The following is a 24,598-nucleotide window of genomic DNA, read 5'->3' as shown; positions in this document are numbered from 1 at the left end:
CCTGACAAGACACCCTGCGACTATTGCAAGTCCCAAGCTTATTGGCCAATTGCAATTGTTGAGATAACTCAACTTGGTATGCGTTCAGTACACGGTAAAAGCCTAAATCTACAGGAAAACTTAACGACACAAAATCGTGTTTATACTGACATGTATTGTGAATTCACGTTGAATATTCCATCTGAATACGTGCTTTAGTGAAAACACGACCAATTAGTTCCTCACACTCGTATTCTAGCGCAGGTCGTGGTGGTCTTTCGAGAAAGGTGTTTACCATCTTACCGCCCTTTACCGTGTTATTAATTGTCACCTTCCCCAGCTTCTATCAATTGAAAATACATAAAACGGTATGGCATGATAGGGCACAGAGAGAAAATTAGTCTTCAGAATAGAAAGTGTGTTACTTGTCTGTGGTTAAACATAAATGCAGTAATAAAGGCTGACATCGCTCCAATAATACCCTTTTTAATTCCAGTATTTTTAAGTCATTGGAATTGAGTTATTTCCCAGTCTTGCAAACTAGGGATATATTTTTTCGTATCCGCTGACACAAAAACGCAGTAAAGAGTCCCCCACCAATCCTTATCACGACTTCGAGTACATGCATGTTTTAGCATCATATTATCAATTTGTAGAGTATCTGAAAGGCAGAGCCCCATTCACGTGCACCTATTTCAGTGTATCATTTAACCCGGGCATCTAGCCTAAGATTGACACCTCACCTGACTATGCCATCTGAAGTCTTTGTCGATACTTCCATTGCCATCAAAGCACAATCAATATAAGCTTAATGTATATAATGATTCGGCTGGCATCGATCGTCAAAGAATCAATATATTGAAAACATCGAACGACATTATCCAACTTTAATAAACGCCCTTCTTATTATACTACTTAAAAAAGTCGTATATAGTATCGTATCTATATTACATTTATAATTATAGCATAGACAGTGTATGTGGAATTTCTTTATAAACTGACAATTTCAGGTGCACCCAAAATCACATTTCCTCGAGTAATTCATTGATTAGTTAGCCTAAATGCAATGTTATAGTCTCATAACGTTAAAGTTACATCATAGTATGTAAGGCGTGCTCCTAAAGGAGATGCAGTGTTATCTACTCCATTATCACACTAAGCATATCGAAAATACAATGATTATTGATGCATTATTACATTTTGGACCAGCAAAGTCTACAATGCTAATTACTCACCGGGTTGTGACGACAGGGCCCAAGTATGACGATCACGTTGACCTAACCCTGTTTAGTACGTTACAAAAAATCAAATGCATGGCGACGTTTGTGCATACTTTTACATCTTCAGTACATATTGATTATTCGATCTGTGTAATGAACGAGACATTGTATGTTCTAGGAATACTTTTACAGACTAAGGCCCCATCATTAACGCAATGTCGTCAAAATACAAAGCCAACTTTAGGTTCATCGCTGTCATATATAGTTATGCAAAAGAAAAGCCTTGACTTAAATCTAGTTGATAGTAGACGTTTACGCCAAAGGTAGAGTTTTATTGGAAAGCAGTGAAAGACATTCTAAAGATGAAAGCATATTATGTAGTTGTTTGTTCTACCTGTTGGAGCAGATAAATTTACTATAAATATAATGAAGCATATGAACTTCTTCGAAAGAATCATATCCATATTAAGTTCTTACAATGATAGTTTTAAAACTTAAATATATCATATTTTTAAACTTAAAATCATAAGATTATTGGCATATTACTATACTACGTACGTTACTATATTACAGTAAAGGAAATCTTTTGCCATGTGTGAAATTCGGTGGTTAAAACAGTAAATTGACCCTGTAGGGGTCATTAATATTTACTTAATATTGTTTTTGCGTATAAATACAAACATTTGGAAAGTGCTGTGATGTCTCTACAAACGACAGACAAGACCGGACAAAAATGAGATTAAAATTACTGGTATATTTCATGCAGATTCAGGTTTCTGGTTTTCAGGTCAACTCAAAGAACACACCTTCAAGTTTCCAATCTATCCATAATATGCGGCTTATAAGCACCTATGCATACTATAATGTCTCTGTATTTGGTTGTCTAAATGCTGTTCTTTAGTCCAGTTGTGTAGTTTTCAATATTCATCAACCAAACTTTGCTCTCAACTGCACTGGGATAAATTAAAAGTTATTGATCATGAATTGAAACGGAGAAGAATCGAAAAATGACTCATTCATCGAGTTGTTGGGTATAATTGTTTTGCGTAGGGGTTGAGAGGCAAAATTATGAGTTAATTGCAATAATTTAAAGCAGTACTATCAGATAGCCTTCTCATCAATGTGCATGCCCCACACGTTGTCATTTGGGCCTGCACGATAATCGCCCCTTCGCTCAGTAGCCCTGGCTTAATCTGTTGTTCAAATTGTGATAACTAGTATACTGATACAGTATCCTGCGTTTAATAAATGATTAATCTAGTCTTTGTAACCTTGCTACTTGTCTGAACAGAGATGAACAAAAATTACGAATCGCGTTTGGGAATTCTAAGCGCTCTTTTGTTAGTTTTTACTCCCGCGTTCTCCCAAAGTGTTGTTTCAGATGTTTTAATTTCTATTCCTCAAGGCACATTGCGTGGTGTAAAGATCAAAACAAATGACAACATTAACGTCAACCGTTTCGGCAAAGTTCCCTATGCGGCGCCACCCCTTGGTGCCCTGAGATTTCGAGCACCTGAGAGTCCACCCACTTGGGATGGTGAATGGGACGCAACACAAATTGGTCCAGCATGTACACAGATTGGATGGAATGTTACTGGTGTTCTGCCATTCTTACCACCAGATTACACCCTAGCTGACGTCATCAACGAAGACTGCTTGCATTTGAATATATTCACACCAGAGGTATGTACATGTATGTGTATGTCATCTCAAACGAACATGAAATCAGTTCAGAAAAAACAGATAGATATATGTTTTATACATACCGTTAAATTAAGCTGTTTTCATTGAAAGTGCAATGACACTAAATAAAATGTGACGGACTTCGATAACAAAAAACAACAACAACAACAACAACAACAACAACAACAATCATTGTCAATCTTTAGACATGTACCATAAGCGTCATTACGTCTAGCATTTCAAGTTAATCGCGTACCTACTTTATCATACCAAATCCACTACTGAGTGCTGATTATGTAAATCAAACACAAAACAAATACTAGGCCCTCACTACTCTGGTAATCGAGGTATCGGTTTAATAAGATGAGATGGACACAAATTAAAACGATTGTAGCAGTTACATGTTGATATAAGCTATAGTTATAATCAATGGCTGCCTGGTTTGCACTCACAGTAGGGTTACAGTTTGATGACTTCCATGATCTTGCAGAGTACATCTTTGGGGGCTTCAATTTTTAACACTATCTTCAGCACAGGGTGATTCATATCTGATTGACACAACATATTTCAGTCACTGCTATCACCCACTTGTGTACTCTACCACATCAAGCAATAATAGTTTTAGTTTAAAATCTATCTTTAAAGTTAGTAAACCGAGACCTCGGTTGCCAGAGTAGTATCTAATTGGTTTGAGCGAGAGTTTTAAGGAGTTTTTGATATTTTCAAAATGCGACAAAACAGCAACGCTAGTGTTTGAGTAAATGTACAACACTTCCTGGAATGGTACATCTTCAATATTCAGGAATTTCGCGTAAGGCGTAAAAAATTGCGTGGTTCCGATTACATTCAATTTTAAAATAGGTGGGGGGTAGGTCGATTTTTTATTTTATTTTTTAAAATTATTTTTTTCATATGTGAGTGTCTAGTTCAGGTAGTTATGCTTTTCTGTTGTTTTCCACATGATGATCTCTGTGTTATTGGCTTCTCATCAGATGTACAGCTATTACAGATTGGAAGAGCAGTTTTATATTGTCTTTTTCAGTTAATGTCAGTTTCCGCATCCACTATTTCTTGTGAGACTTCACAATTCTCGTGATTTTCTTTTTTTTCCTCGAAAATGTAAAAAAAAAATTAGGGTTGGCGTGAAAAACTAGGTGGGGTCGGGTAACTGGAACGAAACACCTTTGTTTATTTGGCCTAATATATTTCGGCTAATCCCGTGGACTCTTTCCTTTCACGGTTTCACGGTTCATGGGGCCTTTTATACCATCCATAGGCCATGTTAACATTTTCCCCAAAATGGCTCCCTCAGGCCCGAAATTAAATTCAAACTAGTTGAAAGGTGCTTCGGAATGAAGACGGTGACACACCTTCAGAAGTAAACATTAGCCAATGCCAATGGGTGGAGGATGCTATTTAGGCGACGTTATAGCATTACAGAAATGACATGGTATAGGCAGTGTCAAGTTTAAATTCAGTAAACCCAAAGAGGCATCTGATTGGGCAATGAGTTGTCGAAGTTAGCCAATCAGCAGGTTAACCTTTTTGGAGGGGTGCTAACATATATGTATATATACAACCGTGAACGAAAGGGTTCCGTGAACGGAAAGAAAGATAGTGTAGCCCATATTTATTCAACATAGTCTTAGTTGGGTTGCCGGAATGACATGTCACTTTGAAAAGGGTTGAAAGACTGTTGTCTTATCTTCATTTTGTGTATTTCAATCCCTCTCCTCAATATACCAACTATCAACATATTTTGTAGTACTACTATAATGTATGTTTTGTTATGATACTCTCAACATAAATAACGCAACCTATATTCTTTAGTCACCAATAAACCACGTTGTCCTTCTTTATATACTACTGGGCCATATACTGCTTGAAGCTTTATGGCACCAACTAATACTAAAAATAGCGGTTGAAGAACTAAATCTGGTTCTATCACACTCCCAATGGACCCTGTGACGTCAACAATAGAAGATTATCTACAGGCAGGTGGTGATGACGGTACAGGTTGTTTTGGTAATCCTATATGTCTAAGTGAAGCCGGCCAGCTGTCAGTAGTTTTGGCTATCTCATGAGACAGAGAGTGAGCAGCAAAAGTGGGGGAGTAGTCAGGATTTGTAGGTATTGTGTTTTGTCATCATATAGGTATTGTACGGTATATTGCGCCTGTCCAATTGCATAAAGTAGAATGACAACTATCTATTTATCAACTACCCTACAACTCTGCATTTACTGTGTGAATTGTAAAGAGTTATTCTACAAGCTGGTTGAAAAGAAAAAAATGCTAACGAACTTCATAAACCTAATGAATCAGATTTGATTCTACCAGATTTGATTCGCGCTAAAATGTGACTATCTATCACCGAGTCGGAAGGCTTGTTAAAATGTAAATATGGATATAAATGCTGTCAGACATGGAAAGGGATCCAAAATCAATGGTAATGACTTAATCCCACCGCCTGACAGCATGGTGAAAGTTTTATTAAAGGCAGTGGTTAGTTCCAAACTACTACCATCATAATGAATTTATGTGAAGGCACAACATTAATCAATACCTGTGTATTGATTTCATTGGCTGAGCTGATGGCCAGAACGTCAAATCCCAAACACTAGATGAGCACAATCCCAATATCGTCGGGACCGAGGTCAACATCTCCACAACATCATCCTCAATATTTGACCCAACTGTTCCCCCTTTACTCCCGTGACACCCACTTCTCTCCTCACATCAAAACTGGCAATTTATTGTAGACAGCGGTGATTTGATTGACATGCTTTGCTTTTACGGTACCTAAACCAACCAATAACCGAACCATAACCAATGTGACAGCAGTGGGATGTACTGAGAACTGGTGGCAGTGATGTGATGTTAAAATCACAAAAAATGCGAAGTAAAACAATACAAGGAGTCACAGTAAAATTGAGACCCAAATTTCATTTTCTAAAATGTGACCCCCCCCCCCCCCTCAACCGATTTGTAAAAGGTGACTCCTAGTTCCCTCTTGTAATTATTGAAAGCTCCCTAAATACACTTACGGTTCTAGTCTTAACCTCTGACATAAGCTGAGTTTATAACTTTTTTACTCTCAAGTGAAAATACTTACATGAAACTTTTGATTAAACTATTCTAATACACTGAGTTACTGTTGATGCATCTATTCTATAACATCATAATTGTCTTCTGGCATTGTGTGAACAGTTGATTGCATACTTGGAAAAACGGCGTCATTGGATTGTTTATAAGTTATCTCTTAATGACCAGGTTTGAGTTCAGTCAATTGTAAGTGATTCTCCAGATCTGAAGTAGAATACTGCGAGTACCTTTTAAAATATGTAACACAAATTTCGCCTCAAACCGTATCAACTCAGCTTGTGTCCCTTAAAGGTTATAGACCAGATATCCTGTTATAAATAAAGCTTTCTAATTAAGCTATAAATCACCACACACCTCAAAAAGTAGACACCTATGAAAGCGCTTAACCTATTCTTGGTGAATTATTGCAATGTACATTTCAGACATTGACAACTGTTGAAATGTTTACCTAATCCAACAAAGTCAATTGAATGTTACCGAATGATAGGATACACGTTGATTTAAAGTATTAATTTTTGGTTTCTAAGAAAGATATTGGAGTTCAATCAATCAAGAGACGTATAAAATCAGCTAACCGTCTACATTAAGGCACACATGACCACCCCCTAACTTAAATTAGAAGACGAACAAATGTAAGGCCTATGTGATCTGAGGTTATTTTCTATACCATACGTATATTTTAGTATATATATACATGTATATAATATAATGCTAGAGCTGTATTAAAAGAGGCGTACAAAACAATGTTTAAACATTCCACAAAGAATGATGTCAAGTTAATATACATGCATGTTAACAAGGTTCGAAATAAAAATCTACAGGTGACCTTAAACTGAAGACAGTTTTGTTTGGATAAAAAAGTAAGATTCCTCATATATAACTTTACATCGTGTCACAATACGTTTTGTTTCTAATTAACTCAGATTATGTTTATCAACTTGAAGTATTAATTTGAATATTAATTTCAAAGTTCAATTTTCAACCAAGTACTGTATGATGTCCACCACAGAACAACAACGAACCCAGTATCGTTTGTGGTGGTATTAGGACTGCTAGTGACGTCATAGTCAATCAAACATCTGCATAGATTTGGGTACACGTCCGCCGCGTACTCAAAGGGACAACTGTCACCTTTACGATACACATATTCAGACTTACGACCCCAGTGTTTTAAGATGAGCATTGGAAATAACTCAAAGGCATTAAACAATATGCTGATATTGCCAACTAATTATTAATTTTTTACAACAGATTATGCATTCTATTCCCAGGTTTTGAGTTTAAGTTCAATACTTGAGCAGAGAACACATGATTTGCGATAAAAATTGACGAGAGACACTTTTCATGTCAACCATTAAGTGGCTTGATTACATACAAAATATTAATGATCATGGCTCGTGTCCTTAGCAACGGATTTTGTACCTCCTGAGGCCCAAGCTATCCACGAACTGACTCGTAGGATTGAGTAAACAAATTATGGCATATATCAAATGATTATTGATTGACCAGATCGAGACTAATATCCGGCAATGTTCGAAAACCTAGCAGAAGGTGGCAAATCCAATAAATTCAAGACTAATTTTAGTAATTGCAATGTTAGTGAATATATTTCTTATGATTTTATTTCTTTAGATTGAAAATTTTATAGGAATGGATTTACATGATTGGACATGATTGAACACGAGAGAAAAACAAGTAACAGGAAAATTCGAAAACTACGCTAATATTCAATATCAGACATTAGGTGATGTTTGCAATCCGACTAATACGACCAGGGAAGTAGCTCAGTATTTTATTCACAGTCTTTTGATTTATATTGCCATGTTATGCCCTTGGAAGAATCATATATAATGCTGTTTTTGAGATTGTCTCGAGAAACAAGGCAATCACTCACGTCCAACAAGGTATTTTCGTACAGGCAACGATAAAATCGGATATAAAAAGCGACAAATAAAAACTAAATGAGGCGATTTAACAGATATTAATCAGAATAGACGACTTGGATCTGACGATACAATCTGTAATATATTTGCCGTATATGTTCTTTGGTACAATCTTCCTTCGATTCTCGCCTCGTATGCCACGTGTATAGGTCGTAAGTAGTAAGTCGTAAATATTACATTGGTAGCGCGAATTCATGGGAGATGATAGTCGAAGTAAATATTTTACGTACAATGAAGTGATCGGTGAAAAGGTCAGAATCAGTGCAATTGTCATTCATAAGTACTGAACCAGAAAAAGGTACAGCTTTAGGGACTAAAACTCAAATGCACAGCAGGAAACATATAGTACGTACTGCACACTGAAAACCTCTTCCATGACGGTAATTCAAGGGAATTACAATTTGTATGAATAGATAAATCAATCTTCAACACCGTGTCCTCAACATGAACTTCTCTAATGAGTAACCCCCCCGTGAACAGTCATGAACCTAGCATTGAAAATCCGCTCCTAGCTTTTGACATACGATTACTATTATAGATGTAATAAGTCGTAGCGTTGACTTGAATTGAACCCAGGGTTCATTGTAAACAAATTTTGATTCTTCTGTCAAGGCTGAACTTCTATAAATAAGGTGGATGCAGGCTATATATATATATCGCTCATGTATATGTATATATTGTAAGGTGTCCTATAAGAAAACAATCTTTATTAGATGGTGGAGGCAAAACTGTAAGCACAAGAGGTTTCTCATTTTAAGACATTTTATAGCACGTTTAAAATGATGGTGTTATTTTCTGTTCACCGCAGACAAGCACGCATATCCCCCACCCCATACATACATACATACATACATACATACATACATACATACATACATACATACATACATACATACATACATACATACATATTTTTTACATACATACATACCACACACACACACACACACACACACGCGCGCGCGCGCGCAAACACACAAACAAACAAACAAACAAACACACAAACACACAAACACACACACACACACACACACACACATAGAGTTTATGTCACGATGTTCACAAAAACCGTCTGGTCGGTACAATAAAGGTTATCTTAGCGTATTAATTCGACTTAAACTTTACTAATTTTTAGGGACTGAATTATCTGCAACTTTTGCACCCTCAAACATACACAGATGTACAATTTACACATTTTTTTCTTGTTCGGCTTCAAAAGATTTTCTGACGACCTACAGCCCTTTGCAAAGAGTTACGTAAAACAACACGATGTTTTTTCCGTTATGCAGTGTTCTATGCCATGTACTAATTTCAAATAAAAGTAAAACAGTTTAAGATTGTTTCAACCCGTTTCTCTGCAGACATCATCGACACAAGACAAGTTCCCAGTTATGGTATTCATACAAGGTGGTTCCTACGTTTCTGGGACAACACAGAATTTTTACGATGGAACAATCCTTGCTTCTAAGAAAGAAGTTATTGTAGTGACATTCAACTACCGTCTGAATGCTTTAGGTTAGTGACCCCAAACCTTAACAGTGACATGTACACACTTCATTCAAACATCCACCCAAAGTATACAATCATACAACCATGTATGTGCCTATTGATCCGTAGATTTATTCACACTACAAATTAATCATCCCCATATAAATACATGCAGTTCAACATTAACCATTCACCGGCTCATATTTGTGATTTGATGCCTGTAACGTTTTGGTAACAAATATTGACTCAAAAAAAGACAGTGACAGTATTTGAATCATTGGGTTTTTTTTCTCTTCGATAAGATATTTATTTGATAACGACTCGCTCTCCTCTCTCTCTCTCTCTCTCTCTCTCTCTCTCTCTCTCTCTCTCTCTCTCTCTCTCTCTCTCTCTCTCTCTCTCTCTCTCTCTCTCTCTCTTCCTGATCATTGTATATTTAGTACATATAATAGTAGCTTACAACGATAACATCTAGACCAACCAAATTGCCAAAAGCGGGAAACACTGTATGTCTACGGTATGATGAAGCTACTTGGTATCAGGTCAATAAACTCTGCATCCCTACACTTGTATAAATTCATCTCACACATATGTCGCAACATTTTGTTAATCTATCCAGGTACTTCTTAATCTCATCAAGGACAGATGGATTGTGTGAATGTGATCAACATCCCTGTTTGGTAGATTGTTCAAATCATAATTCGAACCAGATGGAACCAAGAGGAAATTCTCTTAAACAATCGAGCAAATAGCAATACACAAATTTAACTCATGCATAACCATAAAGCATATAGATACGTAGATATATACATAGACACACGCACGCACACACACACACACACACACACACACACACACACACACACATACATACATACATACATACATACATACATACATACATACATACATACATACACACACACACACAAGCACATACATACATACATACATACATACATACATACATACATACATACATACATACATACATACATACATACATACATAACTATGTTTTACTTTAGCTTTACAGTTCCAATTGTTAAATAGAAGACATGAAGTGTGATTAATACCAATGTGTGTAAGGTCTATGATTTGATCCACTTCACGTTTTAGCACAGTGGAGATGCATTGTGGGAAAATAGATGAGTAATTGATTACAATCGTACCTTTTGACATGATATGAATCCCTACAAAGCAAGCTAGAAATCCTGATTGAATCGTTTTGGGGTTATATCTTGACAAGTCACTACTTATACCCCTAATTACACCCTATAGCTAAATTACACATGCTAAGGAGCTCTCGCTGAGTAGGTACCCTGGGAGAATTACTCTAAGTCATGTGATAATTGGACCTGTATGTGAATTGATCAAGGGAGGTTAAGGAGTCCCGGGGTTTCCATCATCGACATGGAAATGTTTCCATAATAAAAAGGTCGCATATAAAGTACGTTCTCTGTTTCATGCGTGCCAAAACTTTAACAGAGTAGTTGTTTGTGAAGTAGAGAACTAGCTATTAAACTTGCATACACTAGAGTATAATATGGACAATTATTTAAAAGCAAACGAACAATTTTCACTTTCTTTCCGTCTGGTTTGAACCATGATGTTGAAACAAGACCATCACTGTCGTATGGAAAGCCGCTTGAGACCAGTGACGTAAATTCAAAATTAACATAGGAGAGGCCCATAAAAGTCGTCGTTGTCACCGGCCAATGATGACGATGAAACTTGTTACGCTCAAAATTCTATGTTATCATCATAATCGCGGATATCATCGTCGTCGTCGTCGTCGTCGTCATCATCATCATCATCATCATCATCATCATCATCATCATCATCATCATCATCATCACACCACCACCACCACCACCACCACCACCACCACCACCACCACCATCACCACTCGAACCGGTACTCTGTCAGGTATATGTTTTAGATTGTAAGCACTTCGTTAAACGAAAGAGTATATATCTTTATTCCTGTTTATATATAGCGTACTCGAAACTCATACTCATAGTCATTTCACATGCCACATATTGCACACAAATCAATATTTCGTTATTGCCGGGAAAAGGTAACAGTCGTAATATGTTTTCCCAAAATTCCAGAAAAATCTGAAGAAATCACAAAATACACAAAATATAAAAAATTTATTCAGATAAAACAATTCTGAGAATAAAAACACTGTGTTATCTGATCCTATTCTCATGTTACACTACAGTACATTGTGTATGAATTACGTATTAATATTTGATGATTTCGCCGAACAACATCATATACACGAATGTTGGCATAAGACGAATGCGTAAGTAGGGATTACTCGTATGACTCCGAACAAAAGTCGCGCTGTGATGAAGGTGACCGTAGTTGACTCTTGGAGATTTCAAGAACCCCTGAAGCTCGTGAAGACTATTTTTTGAATTTAGAAAATAGTAATATGAAGCTTTACAAAACTTGTCAATCATTGCAATTTTAAAAGAACAATGTAATGACACTTTTAATAATGCGGATTTTTTGTATGTTACGAATATGTCGTGAATGTTGACAACAATCCCATCCAGGTGCCTTCTTCCGATTTAGTGATCTTCTCAAGTTTCAATAATTCTGTTCACGTGTATTCCCTAGGTTTTCTCAGCACGAATGATGATGCAGCCCGAGGCAATTACGGAACCCTGGACCAAGTTGCAGCTCTTCAGTGGGTAAATGACAATATCCATTATTTCGGTGGAGACAACTCTTCGATTACTATTTTTGGTCAAAGTGCAGGCGCCGCCAGTGTTGGTTTACATGTCATTTCGCCTAAGGCTAAGGGTAAGTCATTCTTATTAAAGTTTATCTAATATTGAATATGAATAACCGAATAAATGCGTCATACATACAAGGTAACTTTGAAATTAGATCTAAGTTAGAAGATGACATCACCGATGAAAATGTACCACATCTCCAAAACTAAGCATTGATTTGTAACATGTAAGTCATATAAAACATGTTTCACAACCGCCCCCAATCATCTTCTCCCAACCCTCTCCCTATGCAACCGCTGCCGACATTATCAACGTGACCACTACCACTGGGCACTACGATCGGTGCCACTGACATAACCCTCAACCAACAGTATTACTAGTATCCGACCATCACACAACCATCGTAATCACCACCACCACCGGATACCATTATCATAAACCACCACTACCACTGCCATCATTATGACATTGCTTTACTATGATCACCATGGAAGGCTCCATGCACAACAGGGAAGGAAGCCTCAAAGGCTTAGATAATCCCTCTTTTTGTTCTTATGCTGGTCAAGTCTAATTTTAAAGTCACACACAGTCTTGGCTTGAATAATATGAACAAAGCGACACACCTTGTTCTTGATTATTTGGTATTACATGTAGCTGTATACATTGTCAAACAACATTAAGTTGGCAGTTGATAATTATCTTTAAAAGAATGTGATTCTTGTGATTGAAAATAGTTCGAGATTTGATACCTGCATAATTATACAATTTACAGGTGGATATGATTCAAAGCAAACTTGTCTGTCCGTTTGTAAGTCTGCCTGCCTGCCAGCCCACCTGTCCGTCCGTCGGTCCGTCTCTGTCTGTCTGTCTGTCTGTCTGTCTGTCTGTCTGTCTGTCTGTCTGTCTGTCTGTCTGTCTGTCTGTCTGTCTGTCGTTGACTGGCTGGGTGTCCGTCTTTCACTCTACACTGATACTCTCCATTTGATTGTAGGTCTATTTCATCGGGCAATAGCACAAAGTGGAAGTGCATTTGTACCTTTCGGTTTTAAACTTCCCCCATATGACATTGTTAAGAATACCAAGAGGTTGGCCGAGATGATGGATTGTCCGACGGAACCTTCTGATCAATTGGTGGAATGCCTCAGGACAAGAAACGCCTATGAAATTGCAACTGCCTCTTCTAGTTTTGTAAGTGAACATTCAAAAGTACCAGACATTTCCTTCAGTTCTGCATTCATTCATTCCGTTGAGTCATGGAAATGGGTTGCTGCAGGATGAGTAACTTATTCTGTGTATGATTCACTGCTAATGATATTACGGGTACGAATTTATAGAATATTACATCTTTACAGTCATTTACACGCATAAAGGTCGTTTCTTTCATTCTTTTCACTACAGTCTTTCTTTCTTTTGTTTTTGTAGTCATGGAAATGACGAGTCTGTTTCTCGATTGATGATACACAACGTTCATTTTCTCTTCATAGTTAGATGGCGATACGGTTCCATTTTGTCCAATAGTGGATGGACCTGGTGGTTTCATGCCAGACGATCCTTACACATTGATGGTCAATGGGGACTACAACAAAGTACCATGGCTAAGTGGATATACAAGGCATGAGAACGGATTCACACTGTGTTCGTACATTCTTGAGTACTATATGTAATGTAGCCATATGGATTTAAAATGGTATTTTATTTTAATGAATAAGGCCACTTTACTGCATTGTTCTACTTGAAAAACCCATGAAAAACACAGTCCAATTGCAAATCGTATTTGTAATTCAATCGTTGAAATAAAAACCACTTTAGAAATGTGTAAAATGTTTTGGGAAAACACAAGTAGGTTGTTTCCCATCGTTTTTCGAAGTAGAAAAACATGATAAAATGGCTTCACAATAAATGACCATTTTTCATCCACATGACCACTTTATCTTAAACTATAATACGTTTACATACAGCATAATCTCCAACACAAGGATTTCATTACTTCTTCTTACTCAATATTCAGGAATTCAAACTTCACTCGATCTCGCACAGTTACATGTACTTGTCCTGTCTACACTGTTCCAAAATGATGACTCTGCATGGTGAGACTAAGATCGATCACATGTAAGCGTCATCAAAACAGTTGAAAAGTAACACCCAAATACATATGTATCTTCATGATCTCATTCCGTTATTACAATTCCTATAAATACATATGGATGGATGATTGAATGATAATGAATTGCTACTATTCTTGTACAAAAATAGAAGATACGAAATTAAAACTGCAAAACTGGCATCGTCCTTGAAATAAGCAACACTAGTCACAAAAATGCGTTCAAAAACATTTGCAATGTAAACATTTCGACAACAGACAAAATAATTTAATCTTCATTTGTGTTGTTCACACTTTACACTTTATGTTATTGCAGTGTTTATTCCAGGGGTCAATAACGGTATTTCGAGGGAAAGGTTCGAAGGTTTGATAACAAACAGGGTTGTCAACTTGAGAGTTTACAATGAGAATGGAGCTGGTGATGATACTGTAGCTTATAATGACATTTTTAATTCGATAAACTTTCGTTACACACCATGGAAGAATCCGGATGATAGAATTGAGCTGAGAGATAGCTACGTGAAAGTAAGTACATTCGCAAATGTGTCCAACAAAGTAATGAAATTCTTTGAGCTTATGAAACCTAAATTAATTATCCTATGGGGTAAAAACTATCATTTGAAGTTTCATCAACCTATTTGGCAAATATGAATATGATGGAAAAGGTTTTTAAAATTGTACTAGATAACTTCTTCATAATATTGTAATTCACTTTGCACAGTCTTGAGTTGAATGTTCTATCAAATCATCGAATCGAGTCATAATGACGGATATATATATATATCAAGTAAGATACACAGGAGCCGCTACAGTGTTTCCTGTGTACCTTACTTGATACACTGTGTTATTTATACCGCTCTACATAGTGGTGCGTAGTTTTTCATTCAAAAAGTTAAAATTTTCTCTAAGACTCTCATTATAAGTCATTCTTTTGAATTTCCATTAGCTGTCTGTGGATCGTGGTTATATGGCTGGAGTATATCTTCAAACCAGACTGACTGCCGAAGATTCCGTGCCAACATATTTCTATCGCTTTGATTATAGATCAGCGAATAGTCCACTGCCAATTTGGACAGGTTTGTACAGTTTAAATTATCACTTAGCGCTAGAGATCATCACAGATTGTTTCGGAAAACGCTCCCCGTATAACGTTCTTTGCGCGGTAAAGGTTTGTGTTACGACTAAATTTGTGAAGTTCGCTTTCGCAGGAACTACAGACGTTCCAGCCTTCTATGCAGGAACATAAGTTATTTTCAAAAATATTCGAGAATATAAGTACACTTTATATTATCTGTGACCAAGTTCATATTTCTTGTTATTGTGTTTGTAACATGAACATCGATCATAATGAAAGTTAACTATATATCAAATATGTTAAATTGAATGACTCGCAATTGTATTAATCTAACAGTATTAAAGTCGATGGTACTGAAGAAAAAAAAGGTTACACTTTATAATTAGCGGGTGACTGTGGTTTTCAAAAAGACTACGGCCGACTGTGGAAATAAGTTACTGCTCATCAGACACTCTGAGGCAGGTTCTTTCATAGAGTCATCTGAATCAGAGACCTGAATATTATACAGTTCCGTTTGTTGAATACGAACTTAGATGACTAAGACATGGATAACCTTACAATGGTGTAATAGGTGTCTTGACTATACGTTATGCAGTAAAAATTGTATGGTGTTTTATTTGTTTTGAGTGTCATGTGATGTTGTCCTGTTGTGTCATTAACGACATCATTTTGACTATCATGCTATCTTTGACTCTACGTCATGTCGTGTCAAGAGATATAGTATTTGGCCTTTCTATACTCGTATTATCGTATTATCGTTCTATAACGAGACTATTTGTCATTGATGCATTATGTTGTTATACAAGGTCAGATATGCCATACTTTGTTTATTTGGTATACCCCATCGATTCAGCGGAAACGAGGTGGTCTATAAGCTTAAGTCAATTGGGCGACACAGTGTTATTAACTTTCTCGAGGAAACTTTTGCGATTATTTACACAAACGAAACACAAACAGCTATAGTACACACACACACACACACACACACACACACACACACACACACACACACACATACACACACACACATTAAATTATACATGTTTTTCTTGTCTAATATGACTGGATATGGCAGTATTTATTTCTCTCGTCACAATATATTTGATGCAGCCACGTACACTAGCAGTGTCTACAGGTTGTCGTCAGTCACGTGATCGTAACAAAACCAGCACTCATTGTGGAAGATGACGTAAAAACATATCGTACTCTGTAATTTATTCTCTAAAACCTTCATCGTGTTTGTAATAGATAAATAAAAGTGATGACTTGATAGACATTGAATGAAACAAGGAGTGTATTAAGTAGAGAGAGAATTTCTTATCAGATACTATTGCAATAACTGTCAATTGACAAAGTAAAGAGGTGTCACAGTGGTAGATTATGGATCAATGACTGAAATACTAACTAATAGGTGATTGAATGGAATGAAACGATAGGTATCAGTTCAGAAAGGTGGTCTAGTTATGAATTTAGGCCGATAATTATTTCGATAATAGTCTGTTCGATGGTTCAATATTTTAGTAGTGGATTCCTAAAAATGTGTGCAAATCATTTTTTTCTGTAGTTCGATAATCGGTGAGTGTTATTGATTTATTTCAGCTGTGTGATTGATTTTATTGTAATCATTACAACGTCTACATCTTCCTGTTCATGTTCAGGTGTTGTACACGGTGAAGAACTGTTTTATCTATTCGGTGCACCGTACGAAAATGACCGTCGACGTGACTGGACTGACCTTGATAGATCGATGAGTGATACAGTGATGTCACTTTGGACTAATTTTGCCAAATATGGGTAAATAACTACTTCTTCAGTGCTGTGTGTATTGACTGTGTAGTGCAGTGATACATGTACAGACAGACAGACAGACAGACAGACAGACAGACAGACAGACAGACAGACAGACAGACAGACAGACAGATACATAGATAGATAGATAGATAGATAGATAGATAGATAGATAGATAGATAGATAGATAGATAGATAGATAGATAGATAGATAGATAGATAGATAGATAGATAGATAGGGAGACAGACGGACGGACTGACATACAGACAACTACTGACAGATTGATTTACAGATGGTCAGTTAGGCAGTAAGGCGGCAATTAAGGCAGTCAGACAGACAGCTAGACAGGCTGAGAGAGAGAGAGAGTGTGTGTGTGTGTGTGTGTATGAGAGAGAGAGAAAGAGAGAGAGAGAGAGAGAGAGAGAGAGAGAGAGAGAGAGAGAGAGAGAGAGAGAGAGAGAGAGAGAGAGAGAGAGAGAGAGAGAGAGAGAGAGAGAGAGAGAGAGAGAGAGAGAGAGAGAGACGGTCATTTAAAACCGTGATGACAATTATAGACAAATGGAATTTTGGGAGGCTTTGCCATGAGGGTAAGAATGGACAGTGATATACAGTCTGATAGTATAGTTTTAAGCATGTATTCTTTATTACATTTTCAGTAATCCAACCCCTGACGGTGAAACAATACCAAACATAGATCACAAATGGAAAACCTTTGATCCGGAGACATCTGAGTTGTTTCATATCGACTTACCTTGTATTACCAGTAACGATTTGGACTCTAAGAGCGCTGCCTTCTGGAACGAGTATGATAAAAAGGTGTCCTCGTCCGCAGCATATCCCGATTGCACGTACTGTGATGACTGTTGAAAAAAGGTTTTCATCGCAATATGTACATGAATAAACAGTTCTTACTGGCATTCGATTAAAATGACAATTCATTCCACCGCTTATTTCTTTCACCATTCGTTAGTGTTTCAATATTCTGTCAGAAATCTTCATGACGAACATTGTCACTATTTAAGGACTCGTTCACATCAGATGTTGCAATTTTAACTAGTCTCCATAAAATGAATGATTGAATGCCAGATTGTGGCCATTTAATTCACCCATACTCGATCAACCCGATCTTTAAAAAGACATACTAAAAAGTGGCAGATCATGTCTCGAAGAAATTACATGCCTAGTTAATTAGAAACTTGCAAAAATTGTGAAGGATAAACTTTTGAGGCATATTCGAACTAACTTTCAATGGAGATATCTGAAAATGACATGCACTGTACAAGCGACATTTGTAATAATTGCCAACATTTGTAATAAACCCGGACAGAAATTATTACAAATTTCGGCAAGTATTACAAATGTCGGTTGTACAATGCATAATGATATGTCTGATCTGACACAAGTCTTGTAACTTTGTCGTGAATTTAACAAAATATGCAATAGTAATTTTATGACAATTTTTTTATTGTATGTGGTTTATTATTGTAACAGTGTACATTGTGCATTGTGATCATTTCGACGGAATGAGTTCGAATGCTACCACATGAACAGCCACAAGTTAATCCTCTCAGAAAAGATGATATTTCAGGCTTGCTTTAATTATTGCTATGGACACAGACAAGTATATCTTCTTAGTTGTCTGTACTATGGAACACATACACACCACAAAACAATCATGGCTTCCTCCTACTCAGCATGCACACCTGCGCACGCATACCCCAAGTAAAGTCTATGAGGGCGCACTGCCAACTGAACATCTCAGTATTATTCAAGGATATTATTCAAGACAGGTGTTACTGATGAGCATAAACCGATATTGCAATGGCATTTGGCTATACAACTTTACGAAATGTTTCAGTTGGGGTTTTCACTGGGCATTACTTGCAAGAGTTGGCTCAATTGTCAAATACAACTTGTCTTCTGTCAGTCGCCATTGCAAATACAATTATAAAGGAATGTCCCATAAATTATACCTTTTATAATAACAAATTCTAACTGTTAGTCTGACTAGTTCCTTCACCTAATCTGATTTCAAAATTTTGATAACTAGAGGCTGGTTATATAACATTCCTGGACTGTAGTTGTTTGGTTTATCTAGTCTATACAGCCTTGCAGCTTATCTGAGCAGAGATGAACCAAAAATCTTGTTGGGGAATTCTAAACACACTTATTTTAGTTTTTACTTTCGCGTTCTCCCAAAGTGTTGTTTCCGACGTTGTAATTTCTATTCCCCAAGGCACATTGCGTGGCGTAAAGATCAAAACAACTGACGACATTAATGTCAACCGTTTCGGCAAAGTTCCCTATGCGGCGCCACCCCTTGGTGCCCTGAGATTTCGAGCACCTGAGAGTCCACCCACTTGGGATGGTGAATGGGACGCAACACATATTGGTCCGGCATGTACACAGGTTGGATGGAATGTTACTGGTATTCTACCATTTTTACCACCAGATTACACCCTAGCTGACGTCATCAATGAAGACTGTTTACATTTGAATATATTCACACCCGAGGTATGTATATATACAATATATGCATGTATGTTTTTAATAGTATTATTTTTTTCAAGGAATACGAATTTATGAGTACGAAAGTTTTGATTTTTTTGACAATTTCTAATTTTAGCATAACAAATACAATGAAATCTAATAGTAGTTGTTGACTACAACCAAACCAGACAGTAACATTAATAATTAACACATATCAACCTTGTACGTGTGCAGCAAAAACTTGAATCAGATTCTCCAGTATTCAGTATTTACTGTAGATACTAATCTAATTATGTTTTGCCGGGTCTACATTGTGTAAGACCAACCTAGCGACATCTAAACTGAATGCCATCTTTAAGATGCAATCACGAGCACAATAGTTCATGCCCCTCCCCTTTCAGACCATAAGAATTGTCAAGCCCCCCCCCCCTTCCCCCAGCCTTTGCACCCTGAAGTTTTCTTCGTGCCCCTTCTATTCTCCCTTCAGTCTTTAATTTTTTTCGATCCCTAAAAAGTTCTTCCGTCAAGCCATATGTGTATTTGTGTATGTTGCACCCTGTTTGAGTGTGTTGTGTTTGCTAGTAGAAGACTTATCTCGGCATATTCAAAGCCAGTCTTAAATACCCAACACTGATAAAACGATTTTCTCACCACAGTTATATCTATTCAACAACGATCGTAGTGGCGTGATACACCAACCGTTATCTCGTCAACTGGTGACATACATGTTGTAATATGTGTTCTTTTTACGTATTTCAATAAACATGCTGGAATGGCGGATCAGCTTCGGAAAAATTAGAAAGATTTGTCAAGTGTTTTCATCTGCCGATCCAACGTAATTTATGTACAACCTATCGTTATCTCTTCCCCACGTTACTAATACTATATGTTCATGTTTTAACTGTTAAAATTCTGTCGTCTGCTCGGATCGAATAAAAGTAGACTTAAGTTAGCTTTTACACTAGAGCCGTGGATTGAATGAGGTGGTGTTAAATTGAGACATTTACTACCCAAAGTGTTGTATCTATGGTGACTGATACTAACAATAGCAGCGGAGAAACTGAATCTGACTCGCTGACACTCCCAATGGACTTTGTGCACAGGGTAATTCAATGACAGGTGGTGATGACTTGGCAGATTGCATTATCATTTCAAGAGATAGAATTTATTTATAGAAGAAGATTTGAGCTCATACCAACTCGCGGACGGGAAGTTGGTGTACGAGCGTCTGAGAGAGAGGATATATATATATATATATATATATATATATATATATATATATATATATATATATATATATATATATATATAGACTGGGAGGAATCGCTGGGATGAATTCCCAGCACAAAAAAAAATAATAAAAAAAATATATATATATATATACAGACAGACAGACAGACAAGCAGGCAGGCAGACAGACAGACAGACAGACAGACAGACAGACAGACAGACAGACAGACAGACAGACAGACAGACAGGGTCAATGTGTGTGTGTGTGTGTGTGTGTGTGTGTGTGTGTGTGTGTGAAACCTGAGACAACATTTTATTAAATTTCAAACATCTTCTGCCACACATAATGTAATATCGCATGTGCTGCTTGTGAGATATGATTGTGATGTTCATTTTATCAATTTCAAAGTCTTCAAAGCCAATTTCTTTATCTCATATGATTATTAGTTCACATGCCTAAAATAACCACCTTAACATGGAACAAAAGCGATGCACGTTTCATAACTGCATTCCTTTATGCGTAGGGGACCCAGAAAAAATCATTTTCACCCACCCTACATCGCGCGACCTCTCTAAAAATATAATTTGTATTATACAAATTGGCAAATCTGGCTGAGAAGAGCCCTGTTGTACAACAGGGCGAGGCAATAAACAATGCTAGGAACTTCTTGCTCTCACAGCTGGCTTCAGCATTGTGTGGTCATTGTTTCAAGAGATTCTCTCTTTAGTATAGTAAAGAAACGCAGCTCAGTTAAAACCAGCCACACCTTTAAGTGTACTTATCGCCCTCAACGTCTCGAGTTGAGCAGCTATGCCTCGTCAGTCTTATCTTAAAATCCGATTCACATATTTCAAAAACCTGGCAATATAACGCATGATTTGTTACAAAAATGAAGGATGTAAGAGACGTTTTTTGTATCAACCACTAAGTGGCTTTATTAAATTTAATTAGAACTACAATTGATCAAAACTCGTGTCCCTACTAGCAACAGCTTTTATAACCAGATATTCTCTGAGGTCTAAATTTTGTTCGAGTAAACAAATATCCAGCTAATTGTTTAGATCAAGATTAATATCCTGTAATGTTTGAAGGCTAACACAGGGTGACAAAGCAGTGGAAATCATAATTACGTTCAGTTTCAATGATCAAACCTGTTTGATAAAAAACACATTCAGCAAAGAATCATCATTAATATTCCATCAATAAAAACGTAGATACGTAATATCTGTCCAATTAGTGTAAGCAATAAACTGTGATCAATTAATAAGTGTTGATTCGATCAGATCTGTGCTACAAACAGTAAACGCATGCAAAATTCAAACAACCCAGCTCAAGTTAAAGTTTAAGTTTATAACATAGAGCTGCCCCCTCCCAATTTATATTTGCTTATACTACTGTCATTGTATGGCAACTAGACTCATTACAATGTACATTTACAATGTATAGCTTGTTTTAGATTATTTTGATTATTATCTCACAGGAACAAAGTTAACATACAGGTATACAATCGACATGGAATACATTTCTTTTGCAAACACGGCGAAATGAACACGAACAGTGACGATTTTAAAAAAATGCAATAAAATGTTCGAATGTCCACAATAAAATGTGATTACAACAATCTGATATTGACAATGGTTATATGTTTTCTTATAATACCAATCTGTTACCGCTATATCCATTTACAGCCTGCTCAGATGCATTTGATTGAAAAACAAGATTACTCAAAGACGTTGCCATTCTATAAACGACGAAAACAGCGAAGATAAAAAAAAAGGGCAAACAACAGCTTATGGGGTTATAAATTTGCTGTAATCAGATGAGAACGAATGATCAGAGAAAAGCTATAACTACTTTGTGTTGTACGTAAATGTACTTGGTAACCATCTTTCAAGTCTCGGCTAATCATTTATGAGTAGCTAAGTTGCAAGGATGATATAAAGACGGAAGAAAGACACCTTGGCATGCGATGTGATATTCATATACTAAATGTTTTGTATTATGAAAATAGTCAAATCAACACACATCTGTTGGTATGCACGTAGTGTGCTCAGCATCACACAGTCCTAAAGGGATTTGATATTTGTATACACAGCATGACATGCATGTGTATCTAAGGTACCTAATCCATACAAGGGATTTCCAATTCTATGAACAGATAAACCAATATTCAGATCTGTGTCCTCAAAATTTACTTTTCTAATGAGTAAAACCTGAATAATTCATGAACCTACTTCATTCCTCGACTGTTGATTTTCGTTATACTGGAATCTAGTATGCCAGAATTTAAATTGTATGAATGTATGAATGTATGTATGTATGTATGTATGTATGTATGTATGTATGTATGTATGTATGTATGTACGTACGTACGTACGTACGTACGTACGTACGTAAGTATATGTGTGTGTGTGTGTGTGTGCGTGCGTGCGTGCGTGCGTGCGTGCGTGCGTGCATGCATGTATGCATGCATGTGTGCATGGATGTATGCATGGATGTATGCATGCATGCATGCATGCATGTATGCATGTATGTATGTATGCATGTATGTATGTATGTATGTATGTATGTGTATACGTGCGTGCGTGTGTGTGTACTGTGTGTAGATATGAATATATGTATATGTGTGTGTGCGCGCGCACACATGTGCATGGGTGGATTGGTTGGTTGGTTGGTTGGTTGGTTGGTTGGTTGGTTGGTTGGTTGGTTGGTTGGTAGAAGGATGGATACATGGATGATTGGCTGGATGGATGAATGTATGGATGGATGAATGGAATGAAAGGACGGACGGACGGACGGACGGATAAATACATTTACAGCTATAGGTTTCACATTACGCATTTCGTGACTGAACCAGAATTGTATCTCATTTACATAGACTGCCAGTATTCATCCAAACATTATTCCAAGATCCAAACAACATAATCGGACTAGTCGTTAGTAGAGTCAATACTCTCAACATTTTGTCATAGTGATCCTAATTCTCTCGTCGTCCCCTCTACTGTCATTATACAGACCACTATCACTCAACGCAATTCAACCTGATCTATGAAGTAAATAAGGAACACCCTGTTTATGAACTATCACGTACGCGGCGAACACGCATTCACGCACGCACGCATGCATGCGCATAATATGTAGGTATATAAGGCTTAGTACACATGTATTATTATTGTGTGTGTTGGTAAAAGTATGTTATCGTTACTGATTGTTTCAACAAGGTGAACTTTTTCTATTCCAACCCTACTCTCTGCAGACATCGTCAACCCAGTCAAAATACCCGGTTATGGTGTTTATACAAGGTGGTTCTTATATCTCCGGAACTACACAGAATTTTTACGATGGAACGATCCTTGCTTCTAAGAAAGAAGTGATTGTAGTGACGTTCAACTACCGTCTGAATGCTTTAGGTTAGTGACCCCAAACTTTAACAGTGACACACATACTTCACCAAAAATCCAATCATTTCGATATTCTTTTAATCAATCAATCAATCAATCAATCAATCAATCAATCAATCAATCAATCAATCAATCAATCAATCAATCAATCAATCAATCAATCAATCAATCAATCAATCAATACTTTCAATTATCCCTATAACTCAACGTTAACCATTCACCCACCCACCCTCATTCCATTTGTAACGTATTGTTCCTATGATTTCGTTACGTTTATGTAACTAAATGTTTGAATCAGAAAATAAAGTGGGGACAAGCCAATGCACTCCCAGGTATACATAGTT

General features: G+C 36.9%; 2 protein-coding genes across 2 annotated transcripts in view; both read left to right on the top strand.

Moving 5' to 3' along the window:
• Positions 1 to 2,492: 2,492 nt before the first annotated feature.
• On the top strand, positions 2,493 to 17,999 carry LOC144434903 (neuroligin-2-like). The gene is made up of 9 exons (XM_078123420.1): positions 2,493 to 2,882; positions 9,290 to 9,443; positions 12,048 to 12,233; positions 13,158 to 13,354; positions 13,651 to 13,801; positions 14,584 to 14,792; positions 15,214 to 15,343; positions 17,001 to 17,136; positions 17,789 to 17,999. The coding sequence occupies exons 1-9, from the start codon at positions 2,493 to 2,495 to the stop codon at positions 17,997 to 17,999; spliced, it is 1,764 nt and encodes a 587-aa protein (XP_077979546.1).
• A 1,263-nt stretch (positions 18,000 to 19,262) lies between these two features.
• LOC144434902 (neuroligin-2-like) overlaps positions 19,263 to 24,598 on the top strand; it is a 16,929-nt gene continuing 11,593 nt past the window's right edge. Inside the window, exons 1-2 of the mRNA XM_078123419.1 lie at positions 19,263 to 19,646; positions 24,110 to 24,263. Of these exons, the coding sequence (XP_077979545.1) occupies positions 19,263 to 19,646; positions 24,110 to 24,263 (538 nt within the window). The remainder of the gene's footprint in view (positions 19,647 to 24,109; positions 24,264 to 24,598) is intronic.

The sequence above is a fragment of the Glandiceps talaboti genome, chromosome 5, assembly GCF_964340395.1.
Source record: "Glandiceps talaboti chromosome 5, keGlaTala1.1, whole genome shotgun sequence".
NCBI lineage: Eukaryota > Metazoa > Hemichordata > Enteropneusta > Spengelidae > Glandiceps > Glandiceps talaboti.
The sequence above is the reverse complement of the archived record's forward strand: the minus strand, read 5'-3'. Positions and strand labels throughout refer to the sequence as shown.

Excerpts from the sequence above, each read along its gene's own strand:
- LOC144434903 (XM_078123420.1), top strand. The coding sequence starts at position 2,493 with ATGAACAAAAATTACGAATCGCGTTTGGGAATTCTAAGCGCTCTTTTG. Across the intron at positions 14,793-15,213 it reads TGAGAGATAGCTACGTGAAA|CTGTCTGTGGATCGTGGTTA; the intron begins GTAAGTACATTC and ends AATTTCCATTAG. Across the intron at positions 17,137-17,788 it reads ACTAATTTTGCCAAATATGG|TAATCCAACCCCTGACGGTG; the intron begins GTAAATAACTAC and ends TTACATTTTCAG.